Source organism: Anabrus simplex, chromosome 7 (genome assembly GCF_040414725.1).
Source record: "Anabrus simplex isolate iqAnaSimp1 chromosome 7, ASM4041472v1, whole genome shotgun sequence".
NCBI lineage: Eukaryota > Metazoa > Arthropoda > Insecta > Orthoptera > Tettigoniidae > Anabrus > Anabrus simplex.
In genome coordinates, this window is record NC_090271.1 from 204,550,046 (window position 1) to 204,576,230 (window position 26,185).

The 26,185-nt window shown below is 40.4% G+C and overlaps 1 protein-coding gene across 2 annotated transcripts in view; it reads right to left on the bottom strand.

The window, feature by feature from the left end:
* Positions 1–26,185, bottom strand: part of Iyd (Iodotyrosine deiodinase) — a 140,672-nt gene that overhangs the window by 18,486 nt on the left and 96,001 nt on the right. Inside the window, exons 2-3 of one of the 2 annotated variants that reach the window (XM_067151537.2) lie at positions 21,162–21,398; positions 16,236–16,361 (exon numbers count right to left, since the gene is read on the bottom strand). In XM_067151537.2, coding sequence (XP_067007638.1) covers positions 16,236–16,361; positions 21,162–21,398 — 363 coding nt within the window. The remainder of the gene's footprint in view (positions 1–16,235; positions 16,362–21,161; positions 21,399–26,185) is intronic. The other variant, XM_067151538.2, reaches the window with a different exon arrangement.

Genomic DNA, 26,185 nt, shown 5'->3' on the forward strand with positions numbered 1-26,185 from the left:
GAAAATTTGAAACAAAAATTTAGATCTGATTCACCAGGACAAAACATTCACTGTTGCTGAAGATTTTATACAGAATTCATGATACTGTATTTCTATCACACCATGAGCTAATAGTTTTAGTGTAAAGAAATGTTAGTATTGGTCTATTATAAAAATACCTAGTGATAAACAAGAAGGACTTGGGGAAATGTAAGACTACGAGATGAATGTTACTCCTATTATATTTTACATGAATATAAAAGAAAAAACATTTACAAGCCGATGTATTAGTGTCTAGAAAAACATACCAAAAGTCAGAAACACATTTTTCTTTTGCATAATTGCATTAAATTCAGTTTTCTGAGCAAAGAAGTAACCACAGGAGCTCTTAACTTGGGAGCATGGGGTCTGCAGCTGACTCCGGCATTGCTCCCACTTACTTGTGTCTAAGAGACCATTAAAAGAAGCCCCAGAGGCTCTCAACTTGAGAGTGTGGGTTGGCGACCACATGGCTCTAGCTGAGTCCTGGCATTGCTTCCACTTACTTGTGTCAGGCTTCTCAATTTCATCTATCCTATCCGACCTCCCTTGGTCAACTCTTGTTCTTTTCCGACTGTGATGATATGAGGTAGTCTTTTATTTTCATGCCCTCCATGGCCATTGTCTTTCTTTAGCCGATACCTTCATTTTTCAAAGTTTCGTATCCCTTCCATTCTTTTCTCTAGCTGCTTAGTGTTATACGCTTGCGGCAATTAAATAACGAGACTGCGCCCCTCCTACTCCGTGGTCGCATGGTGGGAGGTTGTCATTGGAATGTAGTTGACCTTGATCATTCCTGAGCAAGCACACTTCGTTTCGTCATTCTACCTGCTTTAGTTTGCTTCTGAGACTCGGTTGTAGCGGACGCTGTTGTGTAGTCGTGCCACGATCATGGTGGACATAAAACTTGAGCAGCGCACCTGAAATTCCTAGTAAAATTAAAGAAATTACCCACAGAATGTTTTCAAATGTTAAAGGAGGTGTTTGGTGACAATGCTATGTTACGTTCACGAGTGTTTGAGTGGCCATCGCCAAGAATGAAAAAAGCGTGAATGAGCAAATCAAAACTGAAGGCAATGTTGATTGTTTTTTTTTCGATATCCAGGGTGTTCTGATGATTGAATGGGTTCCTGAGGGTCAAACTGTAAATCAGCAATACTATAAAGAAGTCCTAATCAAGCTAAGGGAAAGAGTAAGGAAGAAAAGACCAGATGCATGGAAGAACGGCTCATGGATTCTTCACCACGACAACACACCAGCCCACACCGCCCTGTCTGTGAAGCAGTTTTTAGCTGACAAGCGCATTCCTGTGCTAGAAAATCCTCCATATTTACCTGATCTTGCTCCGTGTGACTTTTATCTCTTCCCAAAAGTCAAAAGTATATTGAAGGGAACACATTTTCAGTCTGTGGAACACGTAAAAGTAAAAACGGCAGAGGTGTTGCGCAGGGTGATAAAGGATGATCTACAGCATTGTTTCGAACAGTGGAAGGCATGTATGCAATGGTGTAGAGATAGGGGAGGAGAGTATGTTGAAGGGGATAGAAGTGTATTGTAACTTTGTTTGCAATAAATCACATTTTTCACATCAGTCTCGTTATTTAATTGCCGCACCTCGTAAAGAGGATGGTTGCCTAGTTTTTCTTCCTCTTAAAACAATAATCACCACTACCACCTCACTTTCATCTTTCCTATCTGACCTCCTTTGGTTAACTTTTATTCTCTTCTGATCCCGAGAGTATTAGGTTTACAAAGCCTTGGGAGACTTTCTTTTTTACACACGTCATGCCCCTTCCCTTCATTTATTTTTTTATTTTTGATACCTTCATTCTTCAAAAGGTTGAAACTGTTCTATTTTTTCCTCTGATTAGTTTTTAAGAGTGGATATTTGCCTAGTTGTTCTTTCTCTTAAAACAGTAATCACCACCACTAACATATCAGAGTTTTATAGTTGCTGAAAGATAAATTCATGGAAAACACTGAAGAAACACCGACGGCTGATCTTACCACCTTGGGACAGTACTTTCGCAAACCGAATCCAAATAAAAGTGAAGTTACATGTTTTCACCTTAGCAACAAAATGGCCAATAGTGAACTGAACGTTCAGTTTGAGAACACTTGTCTTGCCCACAACAGATATCCACAATATATAGGGATTACTCTTGACAGAACTCTGTCCTTCAAGAAACATCTTCAGAATACGGCTGCTAAGTTACGATCAAGAAACAACATCTTACAGAAGCTGCGTGGAACCACCTAGAGATCATTAGCATCTACCCTACGGTCTTCAGCTCTTGGTCTTGTGTACGGTACTCTGCTGCAGAATACTGCTCATCAATATGGCTGAACAGCAGTCACACCAAATTAATTGACACTCAGCTGAATCACACTATGCGTATGATATCAGGGACAACTACTCCCACTTTCTGGCTACCTGTTCTATCCCATATTCTATCACCTCACCTCTGTCGAGAAAATGCACTTCTATGAGATTATAAGAAAATAACTAACAACAGTCAGTTGCCAATCCATGGTGACATCAATGATGCTCTTATTAACAGGCTAAAATCTAGACACCCACCTGTTAGAACAGCCAGAAACCTAGCAGACGCTAAATTTAATCTGCTTCAGGCCTGGAAGCAAGTATGGATATCCAGTGCTCCATCAGAATATCACTATCTACCATGGCTGAAAAACAAACCAGAGGGTTTTGATCTTCCATGGAAGACCTGGACAACTATCAACAAGATTCGCACTGACCATGGCAGATGTGCCGCCTCCCTCCATAAATGGGGAATACTTAATTTGGCGACACACAGAAGGTTGATGTTTAGTGTATTGTGTAGTCATGGAAATTAGTTATGCTATTCATCAGTGAAAAAATGAAATATCGTATGGCTTTTAGTGCCGGGTTATCCCAGAACGGGTTGGCTCGCCAGGTGCAGGGCTTTCTATTTGACACCGTAGGCGACCTGCGCGTCGTGATGAAATGATGATGAAGACAACACATACACCCAGCCCCCGTGCCATTGGAATTAACCAATTAAGATTAAAATTCCCGAGCCGGCCGGGAATTGAACCCGGGACCCTCTGAATCGAAGGCCAGTACACTGACCGTTCAGCCAACGAGTCGGACTATTCATTAGTGATTAGCAGTAAAGAAAACAATGACAGTTAGAGGAGGAAGAAGAAGAAGAAGAAGAAGCTATCCATTATATCATTTATAAATTTCTCGTTTTGAGTAGAGCAGAAATGTTGGTGAAAGACTTTGCTAATAACATGAAAGCAAGAAGAAAATCATTTAATTTATTTCTGAAATTCATTGTGAAAGCAATCAATCAGGACCTAGGAAATCAAGAGGAAAAATAACTACTACAAGATTCAGTCTGGGGTCTTTTGAGTCAGGCAGGGTATGAAAATGTTGATGGTGAATACACCTTGACTGATAGGACTGTACAGAAGGACGTGCAAGAAACAGAACTGAAAGCTGATGACAGTGAGAAAGAAGATGGTAAAGATGAAAATTCCAGTTAGGTACCGGTACTTTGATAATCAACCAACCGAGCTCAATAGCTGCAGTCGCTTAAGTGCGGCCAGTATCCAGTATTCGGGAGATAGTAGGTTCGAACCCCACTGTCGGCAGCCCTGAAAATGGTTTTCCGTGGTTTCCCATTTTCACACCAGGCAAATGCTGTGACTGTACCTTACTTAAGGCCACGGCCGCTTCCTTCCCACTCCTAGCCCTTTCCTGTCCCATCGTCGCCATAAGACCTATCTGTATCAGTGCGACGTAAAGCAAAAAAAAAAAAAAAAAAAAAATTGATAATCAACTATGCTTTGACTTATGAAATTGTGGAGCAACTGAAGGTATTCGTTTTTCATCACAGAGATGCTGAAAGCCGTTGTCAACCAATGAAACAGCTGCTGGTTATTGTGGAGAAGAAGATAGTCATTGTGAAATGTTCTTGACAAACCTGCCAATACAAGTTTGTTAAATTAAACAGTGAAGAGATGGTGGTATGTATAATTCACAGCAGTAATTTGAGTTGACTCTAATTAAAGGTTTTGTGACTATTAACATACCATTCAATAAAATTTTGTGCTAAGTTATCTCTTAAAATGTATTTAGGTAGTACTTTTATGTGCATTGCGAGGAATAAATTTGCCTATGTAAGCATCCGCTCCCATCAATGGACAACTCCGAGATACGGACAAATTTTTGCATCTGTTCCTATACAACAAATTGTAAAAATTTGTGTATAATTTGAATATTAAATTGTTTAATTTGAAGTAAAAATGCCATATTAGAACTCTAATATTTTCAAAAAATAATGTTTAAGCATAATGGAATGCTACCTGTGTAGAAAGAAAAATAAGGATTTAGGAATTAGGATTGTGCTGGTGGTGGAAGCTGAAATATAACTGTTGGGAAGCTAAGAAAAGGTTCATTCTCTTGGCAGCCTGAGGGTATAGGTGGAAAATTTTTAATTTTGTTAGCAAGAAGAATCTGCTCATTAGGTCTAAACCAGAATTCCATATGGAGTTGATTGACAGCTGTCAGCAGATGAAATGAGACATTCCACCGGCTACTGAATGTTTGGAAGATTGAGCATGGGGATACTAGTAAAATATGTCATTAATTGCAGATGGATTAAGTGACAATGAGTAGCCTTTGCTACCCCCCCAAAAACTAATAAGGCAATGTTCACTGTGTTTGTTTACAGTAAAGTACTTAAAGCATGGTGTACTACATTAGGGTATTGTACCTGTTTTTGTAGAAACATTTTAATTTAAGTTTGAGTAAATGTGGTGTATGATATTGTTAAATTCTGGATTCTTGAGGTTTTAATTAGTCAAATTCTACTACATTCACTATTCATTAATTTTTTTGTGGATCAGTCTTGATGTGAATGTCAATTTTGTGTCAATTATTTAAGAGCTAAATTTATGTATACAAATATGGACACAAAGATTTGTATGGCATGCTTTGTCATAATGACAACCCAAAAATTGAGAAGTATTTCAATAAACATTAAAAAATTGGATTTTCAGTGATACATTAGCATTTAATTTATAAAGTAAAGGAAAATACCTCATGACATGAGTGATATTGGTTAGATACTTAAATTAGTAAGACTCTGGAAATGTTAATGAGATAAAGTAATTTGATGGCTGTCCTTTAACACCAACCTGTTGCTTCTGCTTCATCTTTGTATGAAGCATGGAATGAAAATAATACGGTTTAATTATTGCTAGAAATCACGATCATGTAACAGTGTCTCTTCTAAGGATTAATAGTTTTTATCCAAGTTATTCTAAGAAACACTAATAATGGAACAGTATTTAACTTAAGATATGTACCACTTTTGTTTCTGCAAAAGAAATATAAATTTACAGTTAATAATCATACTAGTATAATAATAATAATAATAATAATAATAATAATAATAATAATAATAATAATAATAATAATAATAATAATAATAATAAGAAGAAGAAGAAGAAGAAGAAGAATGCCTGGCTCTTTGGTTGAATGGTCAGCATAGTGGCCTTCAGTTCAAGGAGCCCTGGGTTGAATTCCTGGCTGGGCATTTTTTTTAGCCTTGTCTGGTTAACTTCTCTAGCCTGGAGTCTGGGTATTTGTGATCGTCTTAATACACATCACACTACTAGCTAGTACAGAAACATGCAGTAGTGAATACATCCCTCTACATAGGGTTGGAGTTAGAAAGACCATCTGGCCATAAAACTAGGCTTAATCTACATCAGTGCCAACCCTAGAAGGCCAGGAATAATAATTCTGTATGGCTATTACTAGCCTGGTGCAGCCCTTATATGGCAGACCCTCCAACAAGGATGGTTGGTATTTGTTGTGTGTAGGAAAATGCATGTTAGTGTGGTGACAGATAGTGTTATGTGTAGTCGGTTAGTTACAGAAATGACAACACAAACATTCAGATACAAAGTCAATGAGAATAAACAATTTATGATTTAATTTCTTCGACTTGGCTGAGAATCGATCCTGGGGCCCTGTGGATCGAAGTCTAAGACAATGACCTTTCGGCCATGGAATAGGACATAATAATGGTACAAGGATAACCCGAAAAATATCAAAATTGAAAGATCCGATGACAACATGTTTAAATTTCCTGGTATTTGCTGATGACCTTGCTCTCCTGTCCATCAACATTCAGAAAGTCTGAAGAGGAGTTAAATCACTATAGGAAATAGTACAGAAAATCAGCCTCAGAATATCCTTTGAAAAGACAGAAATATTGTTAACTGACCCACCACTCATAAATAAAATCACAATGGAAGAACAGGAAATTAAAATCATAGACAAATTCAAATATTTAGGAGAAAAAGTAACATTAACAAAAAAGACAACATGCCATAACAGAATAATAAAGAAAACAGTTACACAACCAGACGTAACATACACAAGTGTAACCATTTTCAAAACAGCACACTGCAGAAATAGACAGAATACTCAAGATTGAAAGAAGAAAATTCAGGATGTGCATAAACAAAACCTACCAATGAAATGGACACTAGAAACTAGCTTTCAATAAAACAGCCTACAAGAAAATGGAACCATTATAATGAGCACCATAAGGAAGAAATTAATCTCGTTCATTGGACATCTACTCAGGATACCAGAAAACAAGATTATCAGGGGATTATAGGAAAAAAAAAAATTGTGGAACAGTAAGAGCAACATTAGACGGATTACAGAAATGAAGGAAGATATGAAGGAAGTACAAATTAAAGTAAAAGATTTGAACCAAGCGAGTTGGCTGCGTTGTTAGGGTTGCACAGTTGTGAGCTTGCATTTGGGAGATAGTGGGTTCGAACCCCACTGCTGGGAACCATGAAGATAGTTTTCCATGGTTCCAAATTTGTTCAGGTGGGTTGGGTCCAAAGCAACAATAAACCTTGTCCAAGAACAATGCTATATTTATTTTGTTAAAACAAATGACCCTATTTAAACTTCTAGGTTCTTATGGATAGGTCAGGATGACGTTTTCATGAATCCCCTCATCCATTCCTTTTCAGCTATTTCTTGTTTATTCCATAACTCAGGATAAATATTATTGCTAGTAGAGGCAAATTTGTAAGCCATTTCCCTAACACCCTTTTTGATCAAACTATAGTTCATTTTTGTGATTTTTTCTGTGTACTGGTACTTCAACAAACAATTTTCTTCAGTCTCAGAAAATATCATACTTTTCTGTTGTCTAATGCCCAATCTTAGCCTCTATTAAATAAAAAGATACATACCAGTATAGACATAACACTGACATGGATGAGGAGACAAAAACTTCAGCCGGACTGAGTGGCTCAGACGGTTGAGGCGCTGGCTTTCTGACTCCAACTTGGCTGGTTCGATTCTGACTCAGTCCGGTGGTAGGTGCTCAAATACGTCAGCCTTGTGGCACTTAAAAGAACTCCTGAGGGACAAACTTTCGGCATCTCGGTGACTCCGAAAATCGTCAAAAGTAGTTAGTGGGACGTAAAAAGGAATAATATTACCGGTATTTATTCTTCAGGATTGGTTGAGAAGATTTTGAATATAGTTGAACTGCTATAACCATTATCTTAGCCGAGATATTAAGCCACGTTTTATGATAACACTAGAAAGGTGTGCACTTCGGTCGGTTCGAATCTCAGCATTGACAACGACTCTGAGTGAGATTTTAACAATTTTCCATATTTACTCTTAGAAAGTTCCAAGACAGGGCCTTACCGCAAGAGCCACCTAAATTACACTGCTAGTTACATAACTCACAAATACACGAGGCTTACATCCAAGAACGTTTCAAGCCCTGAAAGTGACAACCATCAACTGTTGTCCGGCTCTATGGCTAAATGGTTAGCGTGCTGGCCTTTGGTCACAGAGGTCCCGGGTCTGCCGGGAATTTTAATCATCACTGGCACGGGTGAATGTGTCTTCTTCATCATCATTTCATCCTTATCACGACGCGCAGGTCGCCTACGGTCGTCAAATCAAAATACTGCACCTCGCGAGCCGAACCTGTCTTCGGACTCTCCCGGCATTAAAAGACGTAACACGCGCGACTGTGAGCTTGCATCCGGGAGATAGTAGGTTCGAATCCCACTATCGGCAGCCCTGAAGATGGTTTTCCATGGTTTCCCATTTTCACACCAGGCAAATGCTGGGGCTGTACCTTAATTAAGGCCACGGCCGCTTCCTTCCAACTCCTAGGCCTTTTCTATCCCATCGTCGCCATAAGACCTATCTGTGTCGGTGCGACGTAAAGCCCCTAGCAAAAAAAAAAAAAAAAAAGACGTAACTTACGCCATTTCATCAGCTGTTGTCCCACGAGGCTTGTCTGAGTGACGGATTGAAGGTGAATTTCAAACAGTACGGTAAATACATACAATAATTTTGTTGACTCATTAATTAAAGATAAAACAATATTGCCATGGAAAGATTCTTATTTCCTTTGACTACATTATGTGGTGAATGAATTATGAACTATCAGTAGGCCTGCCTCTTCTCATTGAATGTTCACCACACACGTGCCTTGTATATTTTATTTTATCATGTACTTGCGGCATTTGTAATTTCATAAGATTGGTTCCATCCTATTTTAAATGATAAGAAATTAGAATGCCTTTCCACTGAATAATTTTATGATACTTGTATTCTCATTGTAGTTTCCAGTACCTGCTGCAAAGAGCGCTATTCACTTCTCGTGCTTAGCCGCCAGTTGTCTGTTCCTTTCGATACGCGATCCGTGGTTCTGTGTGTGCTCGGTATAGGACTGATTGCTTTACGGTGTACTGTGCTCTGCATTTGACCTGGTGAGTTACAGATTCAGGCCCTTTTTTTCAAAATACCATTTAAGGTCCTTTCTTCATCATTGGGCACTTTAGTGCTTCGAAATGTGTTTTTAAAGTCGTATTATTTTCACGTGAACATCCATTACCTCATAGGAAAAACGAACGGATGTTTTCACATTGTATTCTTAGTTGCATAATGTTTGATTCTTGCAAAGAGACCAACACAAATATTTCTGTAGCAATTACTCATGGCAAGTTTGCAGACTGTCAGATACCTTACATTTTGCATTTACTAAATATGGAACTGGTCTGAGTGACGGATTGAAGGTGAATTTCGAACAGTACGGTAAATCCACAATAATTTTGTTGACTCATTGTACGTATCCGTCACTCCCCTGAAGTGGGATACGGGCCTCTTAGACGGTGACGCCGGAAAACCATTCTCAGGACAGCCTACGGTTGGGGCCAGCCGGAAGGTTCAGCCCTGCCTCGTCCCCCGAACGCAGAGGCGTAGAGCTACGATAGAGCCGTGGCCACCCCTCCTCTGCTCGGTTGGCCGGTGAGAGTGCAGAGCTATTGGACCACGGACCACCGTGGCCACTTGAGGGCCGAGACCACCTTTGCATCTACCGACCAAATATGGAGCATATAAAATCTGAATGAACCTGGTAACAACTTGGAGAACCTATTAAGATGTTTGCCTTTAGATCGATTGAAGGTGGAAAGACAGAGTTTCAGTATTGTCCTTAGGGATGTCAGGTTTTATGTTACTCCTTGAGCAATGAAGTGATTGGCCCAGGATAGGGTGGTGTGGAGACCGCATCAAACCGGGCTAACTGGGCAATACCTTAAGGGGGCTCATACACCGCTTAATTAGAAAATTATCGATTTTTTGTTTGTGGTCTCGTCTGAAAGACATTTTCTTTCTGAACATATATATGAAGTTTTATTCAAAAATATTCATATTTCGCTGAGTCATCGTAGCTGAGTGGGCGTGGCATGACAAGCAGATATATTTTTCAGTAATTTTTTTAGTGCATCCTTTTAATCTTATTGGACAAACAATGGCTGCTGTGTTCTGGTAACCACGGAGATGTTCTTTTAACCATGGATAGAAGGTTGCGTTGTTAATTACTCCTTGGCGACTGGGTATTGTTTGTTTTGATTTATCATCACATAGTGCTATAGTAAGGCCCACGAGAGTTGAAGTCTGACAGGTGAGCGGCGAAAGCTGTAACTACGAAGTACGCTGCGTTGTCATAGTTACCTCCATTCGCAGCCTACCACCCTTTCAGACAGGCTGAGTGTTTAATAAAACATGTAGGCCTAGGCCTAATACAATTCATTTACCTTGACCGGTTCCTAAACTCGTGTTAATAATTCCAGCATTTAAGACAGAACACGACATTATCGATATATATATATAAAAAGATTTCATAATCACTAACAAAATCATCAGTTTCTGACAATAACCTCAACAAATGCACATGCTAATCACAGAATAGAACAACACTACCCACATTGATAGTTTTTTATTATTTAACTCCGATTGTTAACGGTACCTGTACAACTCAAAAATAATCTACGGTATAATAAACACAATAGGAAGACGATACTTCATCGAGAAAAGAAATCAGTCAGAATATGAATGACAAAAGTGACTGAGAGTAAGCCAACCCACATGGTGATAGCGTCCTAAAATGTTGCAACTCTGTTATCATTGCCATAGCAACAGGCCATTTTCGAACAGCGTTAGTCAACTTTTTCTCGCCGGTGGCGCTAAACGTCAGACTTCAACTCTCGTGGGCCCTACTTTAAGTTGATTTGATTTTTTCTGTCTGTGCGAATTGGTGAATTATGAATAAGAAAGGGGGTGTAGCTCGTTGTAAAAGAAGAACTTTTCACGGTAATAGGTATTCAAAACGTCAGGGCGATGAAAATTCTCCGAACAGTTATGAAACACCTAAAAGTGCATCTGCTAGGAAGCTAGGTTTAGAGGTTAGCCCGTGTCCATCATTACTTCCTGACGACAGGGTAAAGAATTATCCATCTTCCCAGTTTGATGAAATCTGTCAATGAATATGTAAATTGTAAAGTGTGTCATAATGCTATTAGTTTAGTTGAAACTTCAGTGCAGGGTTTAGCAAGTACTTGAAGAAAAAGTGGTCAGGCAAGAAACTTAGTGATAGCAAAGGTATTGGTGATACTGGTAGATTAACAGATGTTATTATTGATAAACTGCAACTGTATGATGGGAATGCCATCAGAGAAAACAAAGATGATGTTAAAAAAGTGAGGAAATCTATCTGGGCCATATGGTGTCATGAATCTTCAACTGATACTGAATCACAACACTGGATGTGCCCACCAGGCCTTGATTCATGGTGTGGTTATCGTCGAGCTGAGGCAGAAAGAGCTGAAGTGCATTACATGCATCCCCACCCAATCCCAAATGAGCATTATGGTGGAGGTAAAGCTGATTTTCAGAACTTCTACGGAGGTGCCTGAAAAGTTGCACACAAAATGCAAATGAATCTTCTAACAACAAGGTTTGGTCAGTGTGTCCCAAAACCAGTAATAGTGGCCAGAAAATAGTCAGAATTGCTGCTGCTGATGCAGTAGTTTCTTTAAATTATGGGAATAGAAGTAAATTATAAATACCGAAACATTTGGATGTTGGTGTTGGAAAACGTGCTAGGAGTGCACGGGGTCAACTTGACTGTGAAAGGGTGAGGTCAGCAGAAAAGCGTCTTCGTGAGTCCACTAAGGTGGCAAGCAGGCCAAGGAGAAGGCTGAGACTCAAACAGCACAACAAAAAGATGGAGAAGGAAGGCGCAACATACTGTGCTGGAGCATCAGAATTTTTACCTAACTGAAAGTTAAAAATATGCAGAAATTTTAGTAATAGTCCAACACCATTCATACTAGTTTATCCCTGGCTACATGTCGTTTGCTACTCAGAAAACAAAATTAAAATTAATATCATGAGTAGTTTTCCTGAAATCATGTTTTTTGTGAGATGTTATCATAAAAAATTGGATATTTTTTCTTCGCAAATATTTTCATCATACTACAAAAAATTAGTTTATGGACAGTAAACGCAATTAGAAGGTGTCCTTTGTTGGGTTACAAAAGTTCATGCAGTTACATTGAAAAACAACCTAGATAGAGAGTTTTGAATCGTAACAATGCAGATATGGCTATGAGCGGTGTATGAGCCCCCTTAACGTTCACAGTATCTTCTCAGAAGGCCAGCAGCGACATACAAGGGTGTTTACTTTAAGTCGTGACCGGGTGAGTTGGCCGTGCGGTTAGGGGCGCGAGGCTGTGAGGTTGCATCCGGGAGATAGTGGGTTCAAATCCCCCTGTCGGCAGCCCTGAATATAGTTTTCCGTGGTTTCCCATTTTCAAACCAGGAAAATGCTGGGGCTGTACTTTAAGGCCACAGCCGCTTCCTCTCAACTCTTACGCCTTTCCTATCCCATCGTCGCCATAAGACCTATCTGTGTCGGTGCGACGTAAAGTCACTAGCAAAAAAAGAAAAAATCAAGTCGTGGCGAGGTGATAAGCGTGATGACAGGTGAACACGGAGAGCTGGCCTGGTTCGCTCTGAGAGACTGGCATGTTCAACTTGAGAACTGGGCGGTCTGCAGTGTGAATGTGTAGATCACGGTAACTGGAAGAGTAACGTGAGGTGGATTATACGGTAGAACTGCATCAGATAAGTCCAAGGACTGATAACAGAAAACTAAAAATCCGAGTGTTCACTTACAAGCGACATGTAACTACCTTATTTGGACTTAATTACTCACATATTTAAACACTATTTTTATCATTAATATACAACATATTATAGGAGAGTACACCGAGTCCTTAGGGCTATCTACGTTGAGAGACAGTAGTAAACTATAATATTTAAAATAATTACAAGTTGCTTTACGTCGCACCGACACAGATAGGTCTTATGGCGACTATGGAATAGGAAAGTCCTAGGAGTTGACCGCTCGAGGCTGAGTGGACCCCGTTCAAGCTCTCGTATCACTTTTCAAATTTCGCAGCAGATCTGGGAATCGAATCCGGGCCTCCGGGGAGGGACATCAGTATTGTTCACTACTCAAGTTCAAATCATGTCGTGATGGACAGTGCTGTTTGTTTTCAAATGCTATGACCCAAATTGGTTTTATTTTTTTGCTAGTGGCTTTACGTCGCACCGACACAGATAGGTCTTATGGCGACGATGGGATAGGAAAGGCCTAGGAGTTGGAAGGAAACAGCCGTGGCCTTAATTAAGGTACAGCCCCAGCATTTGCGTGGTATGAAAATGGGAAACCACGGAAAACCATCTTCAGGGCTGCCGACAGTGGGATTCGAACCCACTATCTCCCTGATGGAAGCTTACAGCTGCGCGCCTCTAACCACACGGCCAACTCGCCCAGTAAATTGGTTCTAACTGCAAATATAATGTGTATTCAAAAACCATGATACAAACCTTTATCCTCATCCTCTGGTTCTTCTAAGTAGCATGAAAAGAGAGCGATAGTTCTGAGTTTAAAATGCACTTTTAAACTGAAGGAATAAGATATTAATAGTATTTGTTTAGTGTTCATTTTAAATGCCTATGGTTTTAACAGACGTCAGGTTGTCGGAGAAAGCGAATAGAAAGTCAACGACTTAACGGCTGTATCACAAAGGTCGGCAATACTGGCAAAAACATATGTTCCCTCTTTTGTGCTAGAGTGGAAAGAAGAGCATTTTTTAAACGATGTGCCATGAACTGGTATTTTTTAATATTTCCCTAGTCTTGAACGATACATATAAAAAAATCGACAAACATAAGAAATCTCAAGAGCCCGAAGTCTGAAGCATTACATTTTTTTTTTTTTTTTTTTGCTAGTGGCTTTACGTCACAGACAGGTTTTATGGCGACGATGGAATAGGAAAGGGTTAAGAGTTGGAAGGAAGCGGCCATGGCCTTAATTAAGGTACAGCCCCAGCATTTGCCTGGTGTGAAAATTGGAAACCACGGAAAACCATCTAGAGAGCTGCCGACAGTGTTATTCGAACCCACTATCTCCCGGTTGCAAACTCACACCTGCGCGCCCCTAACCGCACGGCCAACTCGCCCGGTCTGAAGCATTGGTAACTAAGTAAATTATTCTGGCATGTTAAAGAATTCCTTTCAGAGCAAATTTGCATTTACAAATACAGTTTGCAGTTGTGTAATAATACTAATAAAAATAATAATCTACGTACATACATACAAACAAACAACGAATAACCATTTTTGAGGATGTTCATGTGAAAGTTTTGGTGAACATTAATGGTAAGACTTATACTAAAATTTCTCTTCGGCAATCAAGTGTTGTGACGGAGCGAGTTGGCCGTGCGGATAGGGGCGCGCAGCTGTGAGCTTGCATTCGGGAGATAGTGGGTTCGAACCCCACTGTCGGTAGCCCTGAAGATGTTTTCCGTGGTTTCCCATTTTTGCATCAGGCAAATGCTGTGGCTGTACCTTAATTAAGGCCACAGCCGCTTCCTTCCCACTCCTATCCCATAGTCGTCATAAGACCTATCTGTGTCGGTGCGACGTGAAGCAACTTGTAAAAAAAAAAAAAAAAAAAAAAAAAAAATCTGGGATGTCGTGTGGCCTTTGGAGAGGCCTGATACAAGTCTTTCTAGTTGACGGCCATGAATGACCTGCTCACTCTGTCCGCCTGTTCTGTAACTCAAGATGAAAACTTTCTCTGACTTTTTTTTTCTCTCCTTAAGAAGAGACAAGAAGTAACGTTTAAATGCAATGATAATGTGTCCGCCTCTGTGGTGTAGTGGTTAGCGTGATTCCCGGCTCTGCCACGAAATTTGAAAAGTGGTACGAGGGCTGGAACGGGATCCACTCAGCCTCGGGAGGTCAACTGAGTAGAGGTGGGTTCGAATCCCACCTCAGCCATCCTGGAAGTGGTTTTCCGTGGTTTCCCACTTCTCCTCCAGGCGAATGCCGGGATGGTACCTAATCCCTCCACAAGGCCCCTGTTCAACATAGCAGGTGAGGCCGCCTGGGCGAGGTACTGGTCATACTCCCCAGTTGTATCCCCGACCAAGAGTCTGAAGCTCCAGGGCACTGCCCTTGAGGCGGTAGAGGTGGGATCCCTCGCTAAGTCCGAGGGAAAAACCGAACCTGGAGGGTAAACAGATGATGATGATGATGATAATGTAGAACTCAGTGTCACTGCGCTCCATGGTGTAGTCTGTTAGTCGTCCTGGGACGATCCCGGCTACGGTCGTTGACATTTGAGGGTGTCATAATGATGGATTAGCCTCTGTATTACAGTCGATTGTTTTTATTATAAATTGTTGTAAAAAGGAAAATCAAAATACATGTACAAAAATTGATTTTTTTTTTTACAATTTGCTTCACGTCGCACCGATACAGATAAGTCTTATGGCGACGGCCTAGGAGTGAGAAGGAAGCGGCCGTGGCTTTAATTAAGGTACAACCGTAGCATTTGCCTGGTGTGAAAATGGAAAACAACGGAAAATCATCTCTAGGGCTGCCGACAGTGGGGTTCGAACTCACAAAAATGGATCGCAATAAATTATTATTATTATTATTATTATTATTATTATTATTATTATTATTATTATTATTATGGGTTTGCAATAAAGTGAAAACAAGAAACGACATATTTCTTGAGAACAGCCGTCACTTAAAATAGCATTCTAAACTTCTAACATTGATGCAACGTAGATTCTATTCTGTTATATAAATTGAAATTATGTTCGGTGGAAGTTTGAAAGGTTCCTCCTTTTGTAATAGATGACTAAAAGAGGTGAGTCCCCAGGGTCTCTCAATGTAGAAGTGTGGGTTGGCGACAACGGAGCCCCTAGCTAAGTCTTGCCTGGCTTCCACATACTTATGCCAGGCTTCTCAATTTCATCTTTTCTGTCTGAACTCCCTTGATCAATTCTTGTACTCTTCCGTTCGTAACAGTATTAGATTTGCGAGTTCTCGGGAGTCCTTCATTTTCTTGCCCCCCGCCCCTTTGCTTCGCCAATACCTTCATATTTCGAAGGATTTGGACCTCTTCTTTTTTTTCTTCTTCTGTTTAGTGTTACGACAGGATGGTCATCTAGTTGCAGTTCCTCTTAAAACAACTACCACTATCACCACCTATCTGACCTCCCTTGATCAACTGTTGTACCCTTCCAATCCCAACGATATTAAGTTTTCAAGGCATGGGGAGTATTTCAATTTCACACTCTTCGTGGCCTTTCCTTTACCTTCATTTGAAAGATCGGACATTCTTTTTTCTTTTAAAATGGAGTAGTTATCTAGTTGTAGGCTACTTTACCTTAAAGTAATAATCACTACTAACACAATGAAATGTTTCTTGTAAGGGAGAACAACTTACCCATTCGCTTGGTGTAGTTAACTTGCTCCTCTTCTTCGACAATGTCTCGTACTTTCTTCTTCATATCTGGGTCAGACACTACAACGTAGGTCCAGGGTTCTGTATGAGCTCCACTGGGAGCAGTACCTGTAATAATAATAATAATAATAATAATAATAATAATAATAATAATAATAATAATAATAATAATAATAACAACCATCGTAAAATACCGGAACCGTGTGGTAAGTGGCACATTAATGGCACAGTGATCCAGCTATGCTCCCGATATGAGTGTCTATGGTTCGAATCCCCGCAACTTCGGGTGGCATTTTCAATTGTAGTGCGCATGCGATTGGAAGGGCATCCGGCCTTGTCCCAAATTGCATCCGTGATTATGTGGTAGCTGTTTACAATGAAAAAATTATTGCTGATCTAGGACGTCTTATTTCTGAAGGACATGTGTTTGGTGCTATTCATGTCGAATATCAGAAGTTCCAGTTTATTTCGAGACCGTTTGTACTTAATCATTTTACAAATATTACAGCAGCAGCAATAGCAGCTGATGTTTTGATCAAGGATTACTCTCAAAATCCTGCAGAATATTCTTGAATCGATCATTCTTGAAACGTTTCTCTCTCTGTCCTCGTCAGACGTAAAAGGCGAACAAGGGGCCTGAGGACGTGATAGTCAAATAACATTATCACTGGCTACTCATCAAGGTGGCTTTGGTTTGAATCCATGCCAATGCATATAGGATCTCTGAAATAAAAAGTCACATCCCTGTGGTTCGGATTCTACGTACAAGTTCTGTGGCTGTAGTCACTATATCAACAGTCACGTGAAACCACAAGCTTGCTTTATTTTTGAACGTGAGATCCTGAAGAACTAAGACCAACATCCTTTCCTGTACTTCAGTCTACCGAGCTCGATAGTTGCAGTCGCTTAAGTGCGGTCAGTATTCAGTATTCGTGAGATAGGGGGTTCGAACCCCACTGTCAGCAGCCCTGAAGATGGTTTTCCGTGGTTCCCCATTTTCACACCAGGCAAATGCTGGCTGGGGCTGTACTTTAATTAAGGCCACGGTCGCTTCCTTCCCATTCCTAGCCCTTTCCTGTCCCATCGTCGCCATAAGGCCTATCTGTGTCGGTGTGATGTAAAGAAGCTTGTAAGAAAAAAGTACTTCAGTCTTAGTCCCGGCGTTTACCTTTAGGTGGTCCGCCTCACCCCTTCAAGACTTAAGTCGTCGGCCTCAATCTGGTGATATTTGAAAGCGGTCAAACACGCCATCATGTTTTGATAGATTTACAGGAGTACCTGCGGGATAAAATTACTGGAACTTCGGCCTCTTTGAAAACCATAAAAGTAAGTTAGTGGGACGTAACACTAATAATGTTAGAATATTTCCTTTACCATCACAGGCCTTTTTCTCTATTTTTCCAAACTCAACGTGTTTTAACTTCATTGTTATGCTGTCTGAGAACTAAGGCAACACCTCTCTAGATTCAAATTTCATCGAGTTTTTGACCCATCGTGTATAATATGTATAATTTTAATTTACGTCATAGTATTTTATATATCGCTCATTTACATCCTTTCCTATCCCATTGTTGTCATAAGACCTGTGTGTGTCGGTGCGGCGTAAAGCAACTTGTAAAAAAAGTAAAAAAATAAAATTGAGTGTGGTGATTCGAGCTTGCTTCTGAGTTATACAGAGTGTTTCCGTAAGAGCGTGCAAAAATTTATACAGGACATAGAGGATGCTCCACTGAACAATTTGAGGTAGAGAACCTGGGGTCGGAGAAGTCAGCTTAAGGTGATAATAGGTATACAATCACGTTACTGTGCACTTTTTTTATTTACAGTTAATTGCAAATACCATCAATGATACAATGAACGTACCATTTTCACTGTATCTTATAAAATGTGCTGAAACTAACGGCCATCAACCTCAATGCATGCGTGATTCATAGCACGTTCTGTCATGGGCCAATGTAAATATACGACACAACAGAGTCAACATATGGACAGGTAAAGTAAACAAAACTGCATCATGACGTCCTCCTTGTTTCCTTGCAGGAAATAATGAATGTACATGTAAATAAACAGCACAGTACGTGTAAACTTGTATCCATGTTAGTTGTAAATAAGCTGGAAAACAGTAATGTGAGACCAAGTGGTAGCCAAGTTTACTTCCATATCTCCTTATGCCGACTTCTCCGACCACAGGTTCCCTACCTCAAATTGTTCAGCGGAGCATTCTCTATGTCCGGTTAAATTTTTGCACGCTCTTACGGAAACACTCTGTATAAGACTTAACGCCGGACGAATTATAAGAAGTCAACGCAGAGCGGTGATACAGTAGAGCATAAAATACTCACTTGAACCTTTTCCCATGAACTGTTGTCGAGTTTATTGAAGGGAAAGTGGTGTAGAGCGTTAAGTAGCCTAAGTTGTTGATATCCAAAATTAAATGTGTTTATGGAATACTGAGATACTTGTATAAATACGAATACTACCATTCGTGGCCCTTCGTTTTCTTTTCCGATACCTCCGAAGAGGCAGAACTTTTCCACATTTTCCTCTGATTTGTTGAGGGGATAATTGTCCGACTCATTGGTTGAATGGTCAGCGTTGAGGCCTTCGGTTCAGAGGGTCCCGAATTCGATTCCCGGCCGGGTCGGGGATTTTAATCGCCTCTGATTATTTCTTCTGTCGCGGGGACTGGATGTTTGTGTTTGTCCCAACACTTTCTTCTTCATATTCACACAACACACTACACTACCAACCACCACAGAAACACGCAACAGTGATTACATCCCTCTATACAAGGTTGGCGTCAGGAAGGGCATCCGGCCGTAAAACAGGGCCAAATACACATATGCGACACAGCTCGCACCCGCAACCTTACAGGTGTGGGAAAAGCGGTAGAAAAAAGAAGATAATAATAATAATAATAATAATAATAATAATAATAATAATAATAATAATAATAATAATAATAATAATAATAATAATAATAATTGCTTTACGTCCCACTAACTACTCTTTTACGGTTTTCGTAGACGCCGAGGTGCCGGAATTTAGTCCCGTGCCAGTAAATCTACCAACACGAGGTTGACGTATTTGAGCACCTTCAAATACCACCGGGCTGAGCCAGGATCGAACCTGCCAAGTTGGGGTCAGAAGACCAGCGCCTCAACCGTCTGAGCCACTCATCCCGACAAAGAAGAAGAAGAAGAAGAAGAAGAAGAAGAGTGGAGGGGATAATTGCCTAGTTGTACTTCCTCTCAATACAATGATCCCACCATTCTAATATCATCTCAACTCGGGAGCGTGAGTTGGCGACTACAGGGCTCCTTGCTGAATCTTGTGTTACTTCCACTTACTTGTGCAGCCTTCAATACCATATTTCCTGTCCGACCTCTCTTGACCTTTCTTCTGACACCGACGAAATTATATTTGCGTAGCCTAAGGAGTCTTCCATGTTTACGCCGTTCGTGGCCCTTCCCTGTCTCTTACCAAAACCTTCATACTACGAAGGGGTGGACCTCCTCCTCGTTTTCATCTTAAAACGTAATCACTGCCACCACCATCTCTTCTCTTTTCTACACCGAGCTCGATAGCTGCAGTCGCTTAAGTGCGGCCAGTATCCAGTATTCGGGAGATAGTAAGTTCGAACCCCACTGTCGGCAGCCCTGAAAATGGTTTTCCGTGGTTTCTCATTTTCACACCAGGCAAATGCTGGGGCTATACCTTAATTAAGGCCACGGCCGCTTCCTTCCCACTCCTAGCCCTTTCCTGTCCCATCGTCGCCATAAGACCTATATGTGTCGGTGCGACGTAAAGCAACCAGCAAAAAAAAAAAAAAAAAAAAAAAAATCTCTTTTCGACTCTGAATAAAGAGGAAATGGTTGTCTATATGTACTTCCCCTTTAAAAAAATGTAATCATGTTATCACCCTCACCACCACTTGTCGAGGGAAGAACTGAGTACACAGATACTCCGCGCTAGGCGATAAGGAACGTCTCGTATTTACCGCGTTGCGGACGACAGTTTTTCAAAATCATCTGCTATTTTATTTTATATCATGACATTACTTTTCTTACATTCATTTCTTACCAATTTTTCAGACAATGAATTTCCTTCAACAAACAACACTTCTTTCGGCTTTTGGCGCACTGCTGTATTCCCAAACATTGTTCTCCTTTCTTACTACGCTTCTTCACAGCTGTGCTGTATGAGTCTCGGGTGGTGCATTATAACGAATTAACCACCCTCCGGGTTGCTGAATGAGTACATATTGTGTAGTAACCAAATACATTCAACACCCGAATATGGGAAAGTGAAATGACCTAGTGTAGTCTTTTTTTTCTTTATAAACAATGGGATATGATCAGGCCCCGATTTCAAGTAGTTAGCGCCCTGGTCAAACAATATTTAGCAGCCCCCCACCCCCTCTCTGCTCGTTTTCCTGTTGCTCTAAAAAATAACTGTTTACAAATTAAATATTACAATTTTCAAGATTATGAGTTTTAAAACAGTACATTATGCAAATACAGTTAATTGTCATAATTAAATTTATGAAGCCAATTAAAGGTAACAGCCAAATAAGAATCGGGCTTTTTTTTAATCCGTTGGTTCAGTTTGACAGTTTGTATGTAAGTAAATAATTTTAGAAATAAGACACATTTTCTTCATAAAATTTAAATATATAGATTAAATTCAGGTTTTAAAGTTAGAATAGTTTAAAGTGTTTTATATAGTTTAATAATATAATTGGAATAATTTGTAATTTGAGTGGAATGAATTTAAGACGTAATTACGCAGGCCATAATTACTCGTTCCGCCGGCCGCCGCCCCTCAAAAACTGGCGCCCTGGGCAAATGCCCAGTCCGCTCATTTGTAAATCGGGGCCCGGATATGATTGTTCAGAAGATTTCATACCTGCGGCTCGAATGATATTGCGGATCACATCTGCTGGTACCGGATCTGGACTGAAGAACCGGACGGTCCGCCGTTGATTCATGAAGGTGTAGAACTCTTGAGAGCGGCGAATAGTCTCATCTATTGGTAGCCGGGTGAACTGTAAGGGGACATGCTCTAGGTCCCAGGGTAGAGCGCTTGTTAGCTCAACTTCTCCATCTTCTATATCACCCTCGTCGGGGTCCGCTACCTCAGCAACTGTAATAATAATAATAATAATAATAATAATAATAATAATAATAATAATAATAATAATAATAATAATAATAATAATAATAATAATAATAATAATAATATAAGCTTACATATTTACTAGTGCATCTTTAGAATAGACTCTTATGCCTTTAAGCGTTCAGTCTGCAAGTTTTGGGGAATTAACTAAGTGCCTTGTTTACTTCCACACCTCTTTCAATCAATCAATCAATCAATCAATCAATCAATCAATCAATCAATCAATCAATCAATCAATCAATCAATCAATCAATCAATCAATCAATCAATCAATCAATCAATCAATCAATCAATCAATCAATCAATCAATCAATCAATCAATCAATCAATCACTATCTGTTGTTTTCTTAGACTTTTCTTAAATTATTACAAAGGAACTGGAAATGTATTGAACATCTCCCTTGGTAAGTTTTCCAATCCCTAACTCCCCTTCCTATAAAATAATATTTGCCCCAATCTGTTCTCTTGAATTCCAACTTTATCTTCATATTGTGATCTTTCCTACTTTTAAAAAACACCACTCAAACTTATTCGTCTACTAATGTCATTTCACGCCATCTCTCCACTGACAGCTCTGAATATACCACTTAGTCGAGCAGCTCGTCTCCTTTCTTCCAAGTATATCCAGACGAAACTTTGCAACATTTTTGTAACGCTACTCTTTTGTCGGAAATCACCCAGAACAAATGGAGTAGCTTTCCTTTGGACTTTTCTTCAGTTCTTGTATCAAGTAATTCTGGTGAGGGTCCCATACACTGGAATCTTATTAAAAACTGAGTCTATCCATTGTCGTCTTGGTCTCTTTGTACTTCTTTTACTTTCCATGGTCGAGTCCATGCCTCCCCATTCGCCTCACATGACCTCACAATCGAAGGCGGTTTATGCTAGCAGCTTCATTCTTCGAGTTTATTCCAAACGTACGTAGCCTTTATCTCCTCATGTCCAGTACCTTCTTGCCATTGTTCCCACCTGTTTTTATTAGCAATAATCCTCGCTGTTTCATTCTGACACTACCAACTTCAACAGTCGATCTGAAAACAGATCGATGTGAAAATAGTTTTCCCCGAGTGCTTACTTATTGCTTACAGATATTACAACAGCGAGCTCACTATGCCTTGCTTTGCTATGCCTTGATTCAGTTCCATTTAGTATACTACCGGCCTGGAAGAAAACACATCTCAAATACTTTAAATGATCCACTTGTTCCAGTTCTGTATTCCCGACCCAACATTGAATCCTCTGAGCTGGAGTGAGTGGCTCAGACGGTTGGGGCGTTGACCTTCTGACTCCAACATGGCAGGTTCGATCCTGGCTCAGTCCGGTGGTGCGTGAAGATGCTCAAATACGTCAGCCTTGTGTCAGCAGATTTAGTGGCACGTAAAAGAACTCCTGTGGGGCTAAATTCCGGCTCCTCGGTGTCTCCGAAAACCATAAAAATAGTTAGTGGGACGTAAAGCCATTTTTTAAAATTTACAGTATTTACACGATTGTTCCCCTTAAGGAGAGCGATTGAACTCGAATACATAATGTCATCTTCAGGCGTTTTTCCTCTTTTTTTTCCCAAAAATCTCGTCATCCTCTCTGAATGCTTCCTCTTCCGCTCCTCTGTGCACCTTTTCCCGGGTTGTCGTGATATTCTTGACTCAAATTGTACATTTGTGATTTTATTTCGCACTCGGTGCAGTCCTCGAGATTTGCTATGTTGATCTTTTTTAGGTCCCTCTGAACCTCTTTTAGCCATTCCGTACCGCATTTACTCTTTGTTACGATGTTGAGTAGTTTCTTTGCCGTTCTGGAGTTGTCCAATCTGTAAATGGGTGAGTAAAACTTTGCTCGGCGTTTTCTGATGTCATCCGTAATGGTGTTATCTTTTCATAGAGATCGTTCTGCGGTCTCTTCATCCAGATGCCATTTATCTCGAATGCCCCATAAATTTTCCGAAGAATTTTTCGTTCCTATTTTTCTATGTCCTTAATTTTAGAATGACCGTCAATCACCATTGTTTCGGTTGCTTATGGAAGAATTGCTGTTTTATAGTGCCGTAGTTTTACATCTATCGAAATGCTTTTCTTGTTGTAGTGAGCCCTCGTTAGCTTGTAGGCCATCTGTAGCTTGGCGATTCATTGTTCATTGGCGATCCGGTTTAGTCCCGATGAAATGATGATGATGATAATGATGATGATGATGATGATAATGATGCTTGTTGTTTAAAGGGGCTTAACATCGAGGTCATCGGCCCCTAATAGTACGAAATGAGACGAAATGGAATGACAAATTAAAAGTCCAAATTTTTCCATTGACCAGAATTCAAAACGTGAGGACGAAGAATCAAAGGATGGACATGAATTTAAAACAATCAGTGGATGCGACCCGCAATGCCTTACATTCACAGAAACTGACGTAAAACAATAGGATTACGGATCAAGGGACTGCTGCTATAGCATAACACTGAATCGTTGATGCTTGCAGACTAAAGGGGGTCAAAAATCGAAGTAATCGGCCCCTCATAATGGTAATTATCGCTAAGAAAGTAGAACCATGGTATTTGTCATGTTGCGGTACGAATCAAAAGTAGCAGATACTCGCGGTATTCCACACATTATGGTACTACTCACAGGTTATGAAATGCGACATATAATACAGACCTATTGTTTTTCTCACTTTGCGGCGCCATTTACAGGCAACGCAAACCTATGGTGTTCATCACATAAGAGTACTAAAAACAGGGACCTGCACTATCCCGTGGTGTTCGTCTTATAGTGGGTACTAATCATAGGCAAGGCAGAACCATGGTAGCTATCATCTATCATCCCATGGTTCTGCTCATATGGTGGTACTAATCACAGGTACTGCAAAAGCCGACCGCACGGTGCTCCTGTGTGCTACTAATTACAAACCTGTTTGGTACCTAATATAGTGGTGCTACGCGCAAGTAAAAGCGACCCATGATATTCTCCGCGTGGTGGTACTAATCACAAGTAGTTTCATGGTTCCAAGACAATCATCCCTTGGTCGCCCCTTTTAGTCGCCTCTTACGACAGGCAGGGGATACCGTGGGTGTGTTCTTCGTCTGCGTCCCCCACCCACAGGGGGTTGTGTGTGTGGTCAGCGAGAGGTATTTTATTTCCCTGAAATCCGCCGGCAAGCCGGTTAGGACCCCCCTATCTGCCACCTGGGACGCGCCACGTGGGAGTATCACCTCTCCCCCTGCTACGCCAGCATAGTAGGTTCGTGGGTTTAGTCCCGAGGACTGTATAGTTTCACCAAGGAATTTAAAATAACTTACTTGTGCGATTTTACTGTATTGTGTGATTGGAGGAGATTTATTCTCTGGCCGTCTTTCCATATACTGGGTTTTCTCATAAGAAATTTGTAGTCCGGTTTTATGCGCAATTTCATGTAGTTTTTCCGCAGCGTGTATAGCTTCAGTTCTGTTGTCTGTTAATAATGGCAATGTCGTCCGCGAAAGCGAAACACTTGATTATAACTCGGTTCTCTTTTTTGATACCTAGTTAGATGCCCTTTACATGAAGTTCCCATTCTCTAATGATCTTTTCTAGGACAATATTGAAAAGGATAGGGGATAGTGCGTCCCCCTGTCGGACTCCAGTTTTTATTTCAAAGAGCTCCGATATTTCGCCCATGAATTTCACTTTGGACACTGTTCCTGTAAGTGTCTGTTCAATGATGTTTCGAGTCTTTCTGTCAGTCCCGAATTCTTCCATGATTTTGAAGAGGGTTTCACGGTCTACTGAGTCATATGGCTTTCTGAAGTCGATAAATAATGAAATTACTGTATTTCTGCATTTCCTCATTTGTAGTATCGTCAATGGTTACCCCCAAAACCATTATTATTATTATTATTATTATTATTATTATTATTATTATTATTATTAGGTTTCTTCCCTACCGATATCACTTTCATTTTGGAAATTCTAATTTTCATATCATATTCGCTGCACCCCTTTTGCAATATATTAGATCTTCAGGTTTACAGCATAATCTGCCATTAGAACCAAGTCGTCGGCGTAGGCCAAACTGCTTACTTCTACTGAATCCCTCCTTGCCATTTTATACCTTTCAGTAAATGATCCATGTATACCATTAACAACAACAACTTCAACTACTGCAACTATTTTCAACCAGAAACTCATTATGCCATCAGTTATCGATTTTCGACATAAATGCCTTTGATTTCCAGTGATAACTTTCCCATCATCGCATAATCTGTCGGTACGGATAACACCTTTTCCATTAGTTCTCTGTCATGTGCCTTCTCTAGATTTTATGAAACATTAACATGTCTTACTAATAATATTAATATGACATGTATTATATAAAAACGAATTACTGACCATACGCGTATGAATCAAATAAAGATTTTTTCTTCTGTAAATTAGTCCGCCTCTAGGGTGTAGTGGTTAGTGTGATTAGCTGCCACGCCCGGAGGTCCGAGTTCGATTTCCGGCTCTACCACGAAATTTGAAAAGTGGCACGAAGGCTAAAACGGGGTCCACTCAGCCTGGGAGGTCCACTGAGTAGAGGAGGGTTCGATTCCCACTCAGCGATCCTCGAAGTGGTTTTCCGTGGTTTCCCACTTCTCCTCCGGGCATGTGCCGGGATGGTACCTAACTTAAGGCCACGGCCGCTTCCTTCCCTCTTCCTTGTCTATCCCTTCCAATCTTTCCATCCCTTACAAGGCCCCTGTTCAGCAAAGCAGGTGAGGCCACCTGGGTGAGGCACTGGTCCTCCTC